The sequence below is a fragment of the Telopea speciosissima genome, chromosome 8 (genome assembly GCF_018873765.1).
Source record: "Telopea speciosissima isolate NSW1024214 ecotype Mountain lineage chromosome 8, Tspe_v1, whole genome shotgun sequence".
NCBI lineage: Eukaryota > Viridiplantae > Streptophyta > Magnoliopsida > Proteales > Proteaceae > Telopea > Telopea speciosissima.
The window spans coordinates 62,891,797-62,905,099 of record NC_057923.1 but is presented as its reverse complement, the minus strand read 5'-3'; the positions used below and the strand labels follow the sequence as shown (position 1 = coordinate 62,905,099).

Genomic DNA, 13,303 nt, shown 5'->3' with positions numbered 1-13,303 from the left:
AGCATCAAATTGCCATTCGAATGGATGCTGAAGGGGTTCAGATCTCTATATTCCTCCTCTACAGAGCGTAGAAGTCCATCTGCCTTTTTTGTAAGTTTTCCGTTCATTGGGATTTGTTCCAATGGAGGAGAAAAGCGTTGAGAAGAGCTTGTGGTTGCAAGCACGCGGGGGGGGGGGGGAGGTGCCCAAAATGATGCATGACTCCTTTACAAGGTTCTAAGACTCGGGTCTCGGTGACATCTCGGCCAAGCCAGAAACCGAGTCGAGCCGAGATCTCGGCGAGTTGGTGCAAATTTTTTTTTTTTTACTCGGACCCCCAACTCGGTGGGTTTTACACATATTTTGGGTCTGAAACTTGGTATCCAGCCTATTTCAGCCCATTTAAACACAATGGCATGCCCAGATTTGCCAAAAAACAAGTCCAAATATGAGTTTTACTTTGGACCATAGGTTGGTAGGTGACGAGTCGTACTAAAAGTTTAAAACAACCTACTCTACATATAATTTAGTAAAACTTAGCAAATTAGCAATCAAAACATTCTAATTAGTACATATCAATCAAAACATTCAAATAAAAAGTGCATTACATCAATGCTCACTGAATTTGTTACATAAAATATGATTGAGCAACTAATTCATCCCCATATTGATCCACAAAGAATTCCCATGTCATGGAATTGCTGTAGTGTTGCACATAGTGTGACACAGCTGCCATATAAGTCTTTTGATCAACATATACCAATCTCCCTATCTTAGGGTACATGGGAGGCTGTTGGTATGAGGTGTAAGATCCACTGCTACTGTCATATTGAGTTTGAGGCATGTATGGCTGGTTTGGGATTGGGAATATGTACCCAAAACCTGACCCAGAGCTTTGTGTCATACTCAATGCTGGACGCCCATCATCGACCATAGGGACTATAATCGAGAACCGGTGCTCTCCTGGCCATAGTCATAGCCATGATGATCTTGAGATGATTGCCATGACCGATGCTCATTAGTAGTATCTATACTCATGCTTCAGAAACTTGCAAGCATGGTGTTCATACTGTTGTCATCATCTTGAGCATCTGACTGATGTGAGTGTTGGCGACCCTTCTTTCTTTTGTATATTTTAGGGTGGCCACCATGGTCTTGATCTTGAGTGGCATGCGTAAACTGAGACTCACCGGTGAAACGCACAGGGTCCCCCTGCGTTCCCACCTCATACTGGTACTGCTCGCACATCCCCTCATGACGATCATCATAATAACCGCCACTCTGCATGCCACCACCACCACCACCATCACCATCACCATCACCATCACCATCACCACCATCACCATCACCATCACCATCACCACCATCACCATCACCATCACCATCACCATCACCATCATCACCATCACCATCACCACTGTCATCACCACCACCACCATCATCATCATCAACAGGACTTCCTACAGCATGCTCAAAAGGTTTCGGTGACTCTGCATGTGCACGCCCCTCTTGCGACGACATATAATCATCAACATCAGTGTCGGTTACAGACGCAATGGTGGGGTCGGGCCTACCCCCAGGCTGATCCATATCAGGTGTACCACGATCCCTCACCTACTGGAATAGGGGATCCTCATCGTCATCAGAGTCCTCTTGGAAAATGTTGGACAGCTCAATGGGTTCTTTATCATTGGCCTCAATTCCTTCACGTATGTGCCTCATCCTTAATCTCATATTGTAGTGCACATATACAAGCTGCTCCAGTTGTTCGCTACCCAACCTGTTCCGCCTCTTTGAATGTATCAATGAGAATGTACTCCAGTTGCGCTTACATCCGGAGGATGAACAAGTTTGTGAGAGCACTCTCACTGCTACCTTCCTCAGGTTGGGTGAACTTGTACCATAAAGCACCCACCAGTCGGCTGCATTACATATATAGAATAGTAAGAATATGTACATTCTAAAGAGATAAAATTATAATTCATAAATGTAATATCATGTCACCTACTAGGGTCTGACTTTTATTTACCCTCCACTACAGTTTGTCGACCGAAACTTGCTGAGGCCTCTCTAAAGTATTTGATCTATTTTCAATTTGAGGCATTAGTATTTCTTATTTAGTAATTACATTCATAAACTAACTACCAAAGTAACAGCTTGAACTGCCTCTAACAATTCTATGTCTAGCCCAAGATCATGGGAGTAGTGATACTTTGGATTCAAATAGCATGCTGGTAAAGTAGACACCACAAATATGATTTGTTAGTGACTTAATGCCTTTGGGTTTTGAATATGTAAATGTAAAAAAGTTATACCATTTAAAGTGTAAAGTATGTTGAACTCACCAGCTTTATGCAATGGATGACTCAAATGTTTCTCTCACCGCTTATCAAAGATGTTAGTGTAAGACTTTGCACTTCGAGGTATAGCAACTTTAACCATTTCCTTCATTTTTTGGATGGTAGTATAAATGTGGGCCAAGGTAGGCTTTTTCTCTGTATCAACCATCCTCAGTACTGCCACCACTGGCTCTAATATGGCAACCACTTTCCCCAAGTCCTTCCAAAATCCATCGTTTGCAATGGTCTGTTGTGTTGCCTTTGCATCTTCTGACTTAGAACCTTGCCAACCAAACCATTTTTCACTTGCAAACATAGACCTCAGACCTATCGCCTTAGTCTGAAAGCTCTTCAATGCAATGTACTTGGTGGCAAATCGAGTGACACCAGGCCTCACTAAATCTCCATTGCATTTCTCCCTCAACAAGGCTAAAGCATAAGAATGGTTGTACACAAAAGTTGTCACTTGTCTTGCCCTATTTACCGCACCCGCCACCATAGTCTTTTTCCCCATGTCCTTCAGCATTAAATCAATAGAATGGGTTGCACATGGGGTCCTAAAGAGCCGGATCCTCTTACTCTTCTTATTCATCAAATTCTCTCTAGCCTTTTTAAAGTTGGAACCGTTATCCGTCACAATTTGGATAACGTTCCTTGGTCCTACCTCCTCCACCACTTGCTTCAACTCCTTATACAAGTATGATGCATCCTTTACATTATTTGATGCATCGATGGACTATACAGTCTTTCCCAAGGATTTAAGTATCGGTATCGGGTATCGTATCGTTCAGGCGATTTTAAGAGACGTATCGTATCGTATCGTATTGGAGATACGTATCGATCGGTGCAGAAACGTATGAAAATGATCAAAATACACATGAAAATACACTTTTGGACACAAAAAACAATATAAACAAGCAATTTGTGTCATATATCATGCATATATACTAAAAATTGTGAATAATCAATAACCAGACAAGTGCGACACTTTGAAATTGTTATAAAAGATTAAAAGATGAAAGTCCTTACATGTAAAGTCACTCTATTGCCATGAAGAATGTCGGGGTGGATCAAAGTCATATCTGTAAGGGTCTTCAACAATAGGAGCGACTAGGATGATGTTGTGTACTGTCCGAACATAAGCACAATACTGAGCCCAGTCAAAATACTGATGGTAGTGACTCTCCCACTCATAGTAGAATCGTGTGTACTGCTCTGGAGTGGCTAATGTCACGACAGCACTAGGTTGTGCTTGTGCTTGATTCTCTCCGTATCCATAACTTCCATACCCTACAGAAGCCCTATGTCCATAGCCTGAAGAAGAACCTGATGCATAATGCCCATGGCCTGATGAAGCACCAGCATAATCAGAACTAATGCTAAGTGACTCCATGCCACTCATAAGCACATCACTATCATATGGATTGTGGGAGCGCTTAGCAGACTTGCCCTTATGCGGCTTCCGCGAGTAAGTCTTATGGACAGCAGGCTCAGGACCATGATCTATATCTTGGGTAGTATGTGTGTATCCTGCCTCACATGTGAACTGAACCCCAGCACGATGTTGTGAAGCCTCATGGCCACCACCACTACCTCCAGCACCATGGCCACCACCACCACCACCACTACCATCATCATCATCGTCATCATCATCATCATCATCAGCAACAACAGCAGCAGTAGTAGCAGCAGCAACAGAACCACCACCACCACCATCACCACCATCACCATCACCATCACCATCATCATCACCATCGTCGTCTTCATCCTCATCATCAACATGTTGTTGAGTTCCTCCATACGGATGACCTGACCTCGTCCTCCTGACTAAACCTTCTTCAGAGCTACTTTCATTTTCTTCAACATTAGGACAAGGATCTTGTGATGGTGGCTGTGTTGCATCCTCATCCATCTGTTGAATGATGCTCTCTATCACTGGATCAGGTTTGGTTGTCTGGCGATCCTCACTTAATTGATCCATCACCAATACCTTATCGGTATCTTCTATCCATGCTCTAACTGGATCTTCATCATCAAGTAGGTGGTTGATGTCGATTGGGTTGACATCTACATCATCTCCTTCTCTTTCCAGCTCTAAATATTTAAGCTTCAGCTTCATGTTGTAATGGACATACACTAGCTTCTCCAACTTTGAATAACTGAGATGATTCGGGGTTTGGTATGTATCAACCCGAATGTACTCGATTACGTTCGCGGCCACTAGAGGATGCCGTCAGGGATAATACTCGGTGCAATTCGGGTTAAGTGTGGAGCACTAGTACCCCTATAATTGAGCCATCAATCAGCTGCACAATAATAAATGAAATATTAAAAGACAAAACCTTAAAAAAAATTTTAAATGATATAATAAATTAGGTAAACCTAACTTACCTGGGCGTTGTGTGCTCTTAGCATGGATAGCCATTCTATCAGCAAAACCACGAGTGGCCTCCTGAAAATACTTAGAGAGGTATTAAAAAAATATATATATTAGTTCAACTTCCACCAATCACTCTATTCTTGGTTTCAATCATTTATACAACTAATTTAGCTGTAACCTCATCCATGGCAAGTGTGGCCTTCGCTACATCTGGCTCCATTATGTTCACAACATTCCTTAGGGCACGCAATAGATCCGGTCTACACCCTATATCATTGGAGTATTGGATATCCGGATTCAAATAATATGCTGCACATGGTTTGTAATGGATGGTTAGAAACCTAGAAATTCTAATAAGAAATAAATAAATAGTAACTTACTAACTACTAAGTGTTTAAAATGAAACCACAGTCATATACTTATAAGATTACCTGCCCAATGAACATCTTGAACCAACATATTTTCCCATCGATCGGATATAATCTTCAAATACTTCTTGTTTGATGTTGGGTTATTCTCATGTATTTTTCTCTTCACACATCCCATGGCCTCTACCATCTTACCCATGGTCTGCTCTTTATCCCCATCAACCTCTCGAAGCAGACAAAAGAGTGGCATCATAACATTATAAAGTCGGCCCATTGTAGCCCAAAACTTTGAGGAGGTGACAAGATCTTGAACAAATCTCCCAATTTCAGACCTTGCATAATTGCTAGTCAACCACTCAGTAGAGGTGAACATCTATAGCAGCCCATGCTTTCGGGAAATGAGGCTATCAATTGCAATGTAATTTGTTGCAAATCTTGTTGTTGTAGGCCTCACTAAATCCCCTGGTGTGTAACTCCTCATCAATGCCAAAACCCAACTATGGTTGTAAATAAAGTTGGTGATTTTCCTTGCATGACCAACCAACTTTTGGACCTTGGGCAATTCTCCTATGTCCTTGAACATCAAATCTATGCAATGAGCTGCACATGGTGTCCAAAATAGATGTTGCTTCTTTAACATAAGCAACTGACCAGCCTTCTTGAAATTTGTTGCATTGTCAGTTACTACTTGGACAACATTTTCTTCTCCTATGTCCTCCACAACTTCATCCATTAACTTGTACAAGTAATTGGCAGCTTTGATTTCACTAGATGCATTGACCGACTTGTGGAAGATCGTCCTTCCATCACAATAGATAAGAAAATTGATGATGGATAATCTTGTTGGTCCACTCCATCCATCACACATGATGGTCACTCCATATAGTGACCACTTCTCCTTGAACCTCTCTACATACTCATGCACCTCTTAGACAATATCATCCAAGTAAGGCCCAACAATCTCATGAGGTGTGGGTGGCTTAACATTTTTCCCACACCGTTGAATCTCCTTTACCATGGCCTTGAAGTGGGGATCTTTGGCCTTATGTGGTGGAATCATAGAACTGTGGAACCATCTGGAGAATGCTCTGCCTATCCTTTTACTAAGTGTTTTGGGTTGAAAGCTTTCTTCAATCCTCTGTTGGCTAGCATCCCTTGCTCTATAGACATTAGGATCCATGTCTCTGATATCTGGGCTCTTCTTTCTCTTACCCTTACCACTCTTTGTAAACCGGTCAAACATCCCCTTCACACTGGTTGCTCTACTAAGGCCAACAGGCTGCTTACCCTTACTTAGAGATGGACGACAAGAGGAGCCAACACCAATATCTACAGGGCCCTGGCTGGGTCGAGCTGATTGACTTCTAATCAATTGCTCAGCTCTCCATTGTTGCTCTTTTGCTTCATGTCTTGATTGTTTCATCGCCAATGCCAACTCTGGGTCCTCCTCTGCTTCCATATCCGATCCTTCATAATTTTCAAAATCTTCCATCAAATTTTTCACCAATGCATCAACATCATCATGTGCTTGCTTGGATTTTTTTTTGGAATCTCTAAGGTGTTTTTGCATTGCCCTGCTTAACTCTACAGGGCACTTTGTACACTTGCAAACATTTCCATATCCTCCTGCCATGTGCTCTTTTTGCCAAGTTACCCCACCTCCAAGATGTTGGGTGTCACAGAAGTTGCACTGTGTATGCAATCTATTATTGTTTATTTTGGTACAATAAGACCACCCAATGTCTTGTTGTCGTGGCATCGTCCTAAATACCAAACAAAAGTAGATAACTATATAAGATATATATTAAACAATATTCAAATCCACACATCAATAATTTATTATTTATACAAGTATAGACAGACATTATGATGCATGTCATGCATTGCATCATTTCATGTATTTACTACCTAGCAAAGTTGCCCTAAACAATATTTAAACATTTTTATATTTTCTACAACTAGTTACACATTATTTAATTTTTTAAATAATGAAAAAAAATGACATAATGTACTACATATATGAATCTAAGTCTTTGATTCTATTTCATCCAATTATACATTTTATCAAACTATAATGAAAGAGTATAGATGGAAAAATCAGATTTTTTACATTTTTTTAAGTATTTTATAAATTCAGAAAATACCCAAAATAAAAATAAAAATACAGATTTAGGGTAAATGTATAATCTTCTTGGGATGTCTTACATCTATACATAATGTACTCCATATCTTATAAACATTACCATTTGTTTTAAAGTTAAGAAGGAAAACAAAAAATTTCATTTTAAAGAAGGAATTTTCGGTTTTGGGTAAAAATGGTCAAAGAAACATGGATTTGAAACCAAATCTTTGTAAATGCATACAAAGAATGCAATTTCTATGTTTGTTTAACATATTCTCTTTGATTCATACCAAAAAACATACCAATAATCAAAGATTAAAGCAAAAGATTCAAGTTTTTTTCAAAAAACTTACCTAACCCTTCAAGAACAGCTTTTGAATTCGAATGTGGGCTGTTAGATCCACCAAATGATGTGATTTCAGCTCCTCTAAGTTCGTTTTTGGCAAAGAATTGAAAGCCCTCAAGAAATCTTACCCAAAAAGCAAGTTTAAATGTGTTTTTGGAAGGGTTTCTCAAAGCTGGGAAGAGCTTTTTTCCGCCAGGACTGCTAGAAATCGAGTTTTAGGTGAAAAGAATGAAATGGCCATGTGTTTTTTAAGTTAATGATACGTATCGAGTCGTCTCGATATGTATCGGTATGTATCGGTCGATACATATCGATACATATCGAGACGACTCGATACGTCTCGATACATATCGTTTTTTAAATATAATAAAATAATCTTTTTAAAAAACTCTCGGCTGTATCGATACGTATCGATCGTATCATATCGTATCGGTACGTATCGGTCGATACGTCTCGATACAGTCGAGACAACTGCATTTAAAAAAAAAAAGATACGTCTCGGCCTGTATCGTATCGACCACGACCGATACCGAGACGTATCGGCCGAGACGATACGATACGGTCCGAGACTTAAATCCTTGGTCTTTCCATTGCAACTCACCATGAAATTTATGATGGATAGTCTAGTAGGTCCAGTCCATTCATCAGCCATAAGAGTAACCCCATATGTCTCCCACATTGGCTTTAAACTATCAATGTAATCTTTCAGCTCCTGTACCTCCTGAGGCAAATATACATTGTATAATTCATGTGGTGAAGGTCCCTTCCATCCTACACTAGCCCTCCCTGCAGCATCAAGGAATGCATTATAGTATGTTCCTTGTGCTACATTGGCTGGAATGCCATGGTAAAGCATGAACTTGCTGAAGGCTTTTCGTGCTTCCTCTTATTTACCACCAAATATTTGCGGGATGGTTGTCTGGTAGGCATCTTGTTGCCTAAAAGTTGTGGGATCCTGCTCAAAAATGGGTTCTGGAGCTTGTACTCGTGGTTGGGTTGGGGATCGTGGTATAGTTCTTGTTCCAGTGCTTTTCCTCCTCTCATCTTCTTGCACTGGTGCAGCTGAGCCAGATCCACCAGCTCCTCTTGCTTGCTCATATGCTCTTATATTCTCAAAATGAAAACTGTCTACTCTCAACCAAAGTCTGCTGGTAAATTCTCCATTCAACCTCTGATTGAAACTCACCAGGTAGAGGCCCAATGTCAGTATCATTTCTGCCACGGACCTCTCACCAGCCCTCTCTAGTACTGCCTCATCAAACTCTTATTGCATTCTTTCCCTCTCAGCTTCTTTAATCTTCCTCCTTTCAAGTGTTGTGCCATTGCCACTTTCACTTGGATAGGAACATTTGGGCATGAAGCAACATCCTTGCCTGTACCAGACAAGTGTTGCTTTAACCTAGTGGCTCCTCCAGATAGCAACTTCCCACAATAATTGCATTTGGACTTCTTTTTGTCTGCGAATATGGGGACTCCATGTTGCCATGCTTTATCAGACATTGTGTACAAAATGTCTTATATTTTACACTGTTACATAAAAAAGCATGTATTAATAACCATGGATCACTTAAAATAAGGTATTCAAGACTTAAAGTATGCTATTCATAACTCTTAAACGTAATGTCAAGCAACTAGAACTATGAAATAACTATCTCTTATTTATCCCCTAACCCTAGTATTTATTTCTTAATTAAAAATAATATTTTGAATTTTTTTTTAAAATATTTATACCTTGAAGTATAAGAAAAATATAATGTAATAATGTATTTGACACCATTTGAAATTGAATATTATGTACATATATTGTACATAATTTTCCATAAGCAATAAGTATTTTTCCTTAATATTATATATATATATTTTAATTTTTATAATATATTTATTAAATCTGAAAAATAAAATAAATTTTCTAATAGGTGAAAATAAAAAATTAATCCATGGGACTGTAGAGCATCCCAAGTAGTTTAACATATATGAAAATCATTTTCAAACAATTACTATTCATCCTATTTTTTTCATTTTCTCTTTTCAAATAAATCATTTATTTTTCCAGAAATTATAATAAAAAATTTAATAACTGAAAAATGAATCCGACTCCATCAAGTGAGGTCGGGCAAAGATGTTTAACATATATCAAAACCACATGAATCTAACAAGGATTACACAATTTTTTTTGAAAAAAATAGATTGGGGGAGAAATGAGAAAATAACTTTGAAATCCTACAAATAGGTGATGATTCTTGGACTGTTGGAGTTGAATCTTCACTTTGGCACTTGAATCTCACTTCAAACCAAGCATTCCAGCCAAGAATTGAAAGAAAGAGGAAGAAATTTGAGGGAGAGAGCTATTTTCCCCTTTGTTTAGAGACTTAAGAGAGCATGGACAGAATTATTGAGATTTCCGAGTTCTGTCCATGCTCTTTTAATAAAATGGGCATATGGGTGAAAATGGGCTTTCAAAATGGGTAAAATCCATGTATGACCCGATACCGAGATCTCGGCGAGATATTGTATTTTTTTAACTACAAAAACCTCAAAAATCTGCATTGAGACATCACCGATATCTCGCCGAGATCTCGGCCGAGAAAATGCAGTTTTAGGAACCGTATGTCATCTCATCTCGAGATCTCATGAAATCGAGAAACTCGGCGAGATCTCGCGAGTTCTCGAACCATGCTCCTTTATTATTCTGTTCGGGTGTTCTGTTCCTGGTTATTCTAATCTGCAACTTCATCAGTTGTGGAATCACCGGAATAGACCACTAGAAGCCCCCCGACTTGTGAACCTCTTTTCATTCACAACCAAGCCTTAACAAACCGATACACTTGCAAATCTCTAAGATGAGTTTCTTTCAATGATTCTACACCTATGAAACTGGCGATACCTCTTCAATACATAGATGTAAACCGCAGGTCTAATACCTCTTATAGTAAATGAAATATCCCTAATCATGTTCACCAGTAAGACATATTGTAAAAGTCGAATAAAAGTCACATACTTGAAGATGAGATTTTGGTGATTTGACCAATACCTTAAGTGACACAATAGTACTTGACTGGTTGGACCAGCATGACCGGCTTTGGAAAACACAAACCCAGACAGAACCGATCCAACCTGGTTTTTTGGTCTAATAAGTTATAAGGGTTGGAAGTAGTTTAGTTACTTTTATGTCTTTTATTTGGTTGGGGTAGGATACGTAGGGGATAGGCTAGTTATTTTGAACTCTATTTTAGTTATAGAGTTAGATTAGGAGATGTGTTTTTTTTTCTGGTAATGAGGAGATATGGTTTGATACTTTGATTGCAAGTTAGTTTCATTAGTTTCAATTTTACATTTCAATTAGAACTCTTTTGATTTTTGTCTATTTATACATATGGAAACACAGTTTTGAAATAGAAAAGTTGTTTGGGTTGCTCTACGTGTGTGTGTAAATGTGTGATTCCCTCTTTCCCCTGCAACTCTGAGATCCCATCTCAGATTTCTCCCCTTCTCTGACAGGCCCTCCACCACTAAGTCCTTGGACTAATAATTATACCGATTCTTCACCATATTACTATATTAGACTGTACCAATTTGTAAAGAGTCCATGTCTCTCTGGCTTACACCCCCAAGTATTGAGGCATTTTATTTAAAGCATTCTTGATCATGGCAGAAACAAGACCTACAAACACCCTAATACCCTATAGGCCTAATTCAACAAGTATATTGTTTTGGATAGAGAAATTTGTAGTGGCAGTTATCCATAAAAGCGCATTTATGAGAGAGATCATATCATCATATGCTATTGCTTTGGTTGATATCTTTTATATGGGCTCTCTGTTTGGGCAGTCATGGTTGATTTCCTAAATTTCAGTGTCAGCAAGAGAGTGGCTTGACCATCTTTATGTTTTCTTTTTCTTCGATGTGTGGTGGTGACATTTAGTGATATTTTTCTGGTTGAAGACTTAAAGCTCTCACATGAGATTGCTTCTATTGGAGCTAGATAGGCTGTCTGTGTAAATCTTTGTTTTAACTCCTAAGAAAATTGAAGTTTATTCATGCAGATCACTTGGAGGTGGCTTCCTTTCACATCTTCAGCTCGAACAGATAACTTGCAGCTTTATCATTGGGTAGTCTCATTAACCTTTTGGCAACAATAGAAGGACGCATTTGACTGGTTGGGGGGGGGGGGGGTGGTCAGTTTGCAGGTTTGATTAGTTTTTGACCTTATGTCTTTTTGCAGGTCAGAGTTGTAAATGATGTTCCACCAACCGGCGACTATTCTTTTGCCAAGTATAACAAGGTTTCCATTTTTTGTTTGTTTGCATAGTTTTTCCTTTAAATTGCTTGTGAAGTTTATTCTCATAGTATGGATTTTTTTTTTGTCCGTAAAATTAAATATATTACTTGTTTTAATTTTGTGCAGGCTGTCGACATTGTCAAATACAGTGATGAAGAATATGACAAGCATTTGACTGATCCTGTAGGTACAGTTTAAGTATGCAACATTTTTTGTTGGTAATTATTTGATCTGCAAGACCCGCTAATGCAGTGTGAATATTCAATTCAAAATTCATATCCTTAAAATTTGTAGAGTGAAAAACCCAGAAATAAATACCAGCATAATTAAGTTTGTGAATGATGTCTTTGATAATTTTCTGGTTATTACAAATTCATGTTTTGTGCATGATTTATTGCTGTAAAGTGGAATGTAATGAAGAAAAAATTCCTGATTTATTGGGTTTACATTGTGGATTCAATCAATTTTCTTCTCTGAATGTTACTCCATGTTTTGCAACAATCCTAATTGTAAATTTAATCAAACTCAATTTAAGCCATTGGTTTTCAGTACCAGTTTTATGCCAATTTGCTCCTTTTGTTTTGAAATATCCCTAGATTTCATTTTTTGGGTGAGCTAAGCCTACATAAGGTTCTTGACAAATTATTTTGTTCTAAATTTAGAAATATCTGCAGGGTAACAATATAATTAGGTTCTTGACAAATTATTTTGTTCTAAAGTTAGAAATATCTGCAGAGTAACAATTTAATTTAAAATTCCCATCCCCTATCTGTGGTTTTGCAGCTGTCTAAAATGATACTAATGTGCCCAATAAATTAATTAACAGTGCAAAGGCTTTGAATTCTTGTTGGCATTGTAAACATGTATTGAGATCTCTAGAGCTTGTCAAGCAATTATATCTCAGTGAATCATACTTGGTCATCTAGTATGGTTGGTTCCATTATGACATCTAATGGTCATATGTCTATTGTTGACAATAGGAGAAGGGTAAAAGACACTGATTTTCTCTGTCCTCGGCCTCCTCACTGGTGATGTTAATAATCCTTTAGTATTGTACTACTACTGTTTAGCAAGGTCCTTTTGCCACTTAATTTGCTTATTATTGCAGATGACTTGCAGACATCACTTTAAAGTTTTATTTAACAGTTTTGACACTAATCATTGAATGTTTTAAATGTTGGTGCTTTTCCAATGGCCTATAATCATGGATTGATTATCTTCTTTCTTTGTTTATGCTTAGATGTGGTCGAAAGCAGAAACAGATCAACTATTTGACTTGTGTGAAAGGTTTGATCTACGTTTCGTTGTTATAGCTGACAGGTTCCCTTCGTCTCGAACTGTGGAAGAGTTGAAGGATCGTTATTATACTGGTATTTCTTTTTCTTTCATGATTATTTTGTGCTGTTAATATTATTTTTGGAAGCAACATCATTGTAAACTATATTGAAGGGTCTTTTGTAGAAATGGTCTTTTTATTGCTTCCACTGTTT

At 38.4% G+C, this 13,303-nt stretch overlaps 1 protein-coding gene across 2 annotated transcripts in view; it reads left to right on the top strand.

Moving 5' to 3' along the window:
- The window catches only part of LOC122638330 (SWR1-complex protein 4-like), a 32,353-nt gene that overhangs the window by 2,112 nt on the left and 16,938 nt on the right, over positions 1-13,303 (top strand). For both annotated transcript variants that reach the window (XM_043831239.1, XM_043831240.1), the window contains exons 3-6: positions 11,578-11,643; positions 11,757-11,816; positions 11,940-11,996; positions 13,054-13,183. In XM_043831239.1, the coding sequence (XP_043687174.1) occupies positions 11,578-11,643; positions 11,757-11,816; positions 11,940-11,996; positions 13,054-13,183 (313 nt within the window). The remainder of the gene's footprint in view (positions 1-11,577; positions 11,644-11,756; positions 11,817-11,939; positions 11,997-13,053; positions 13,184-13,303) is intronic.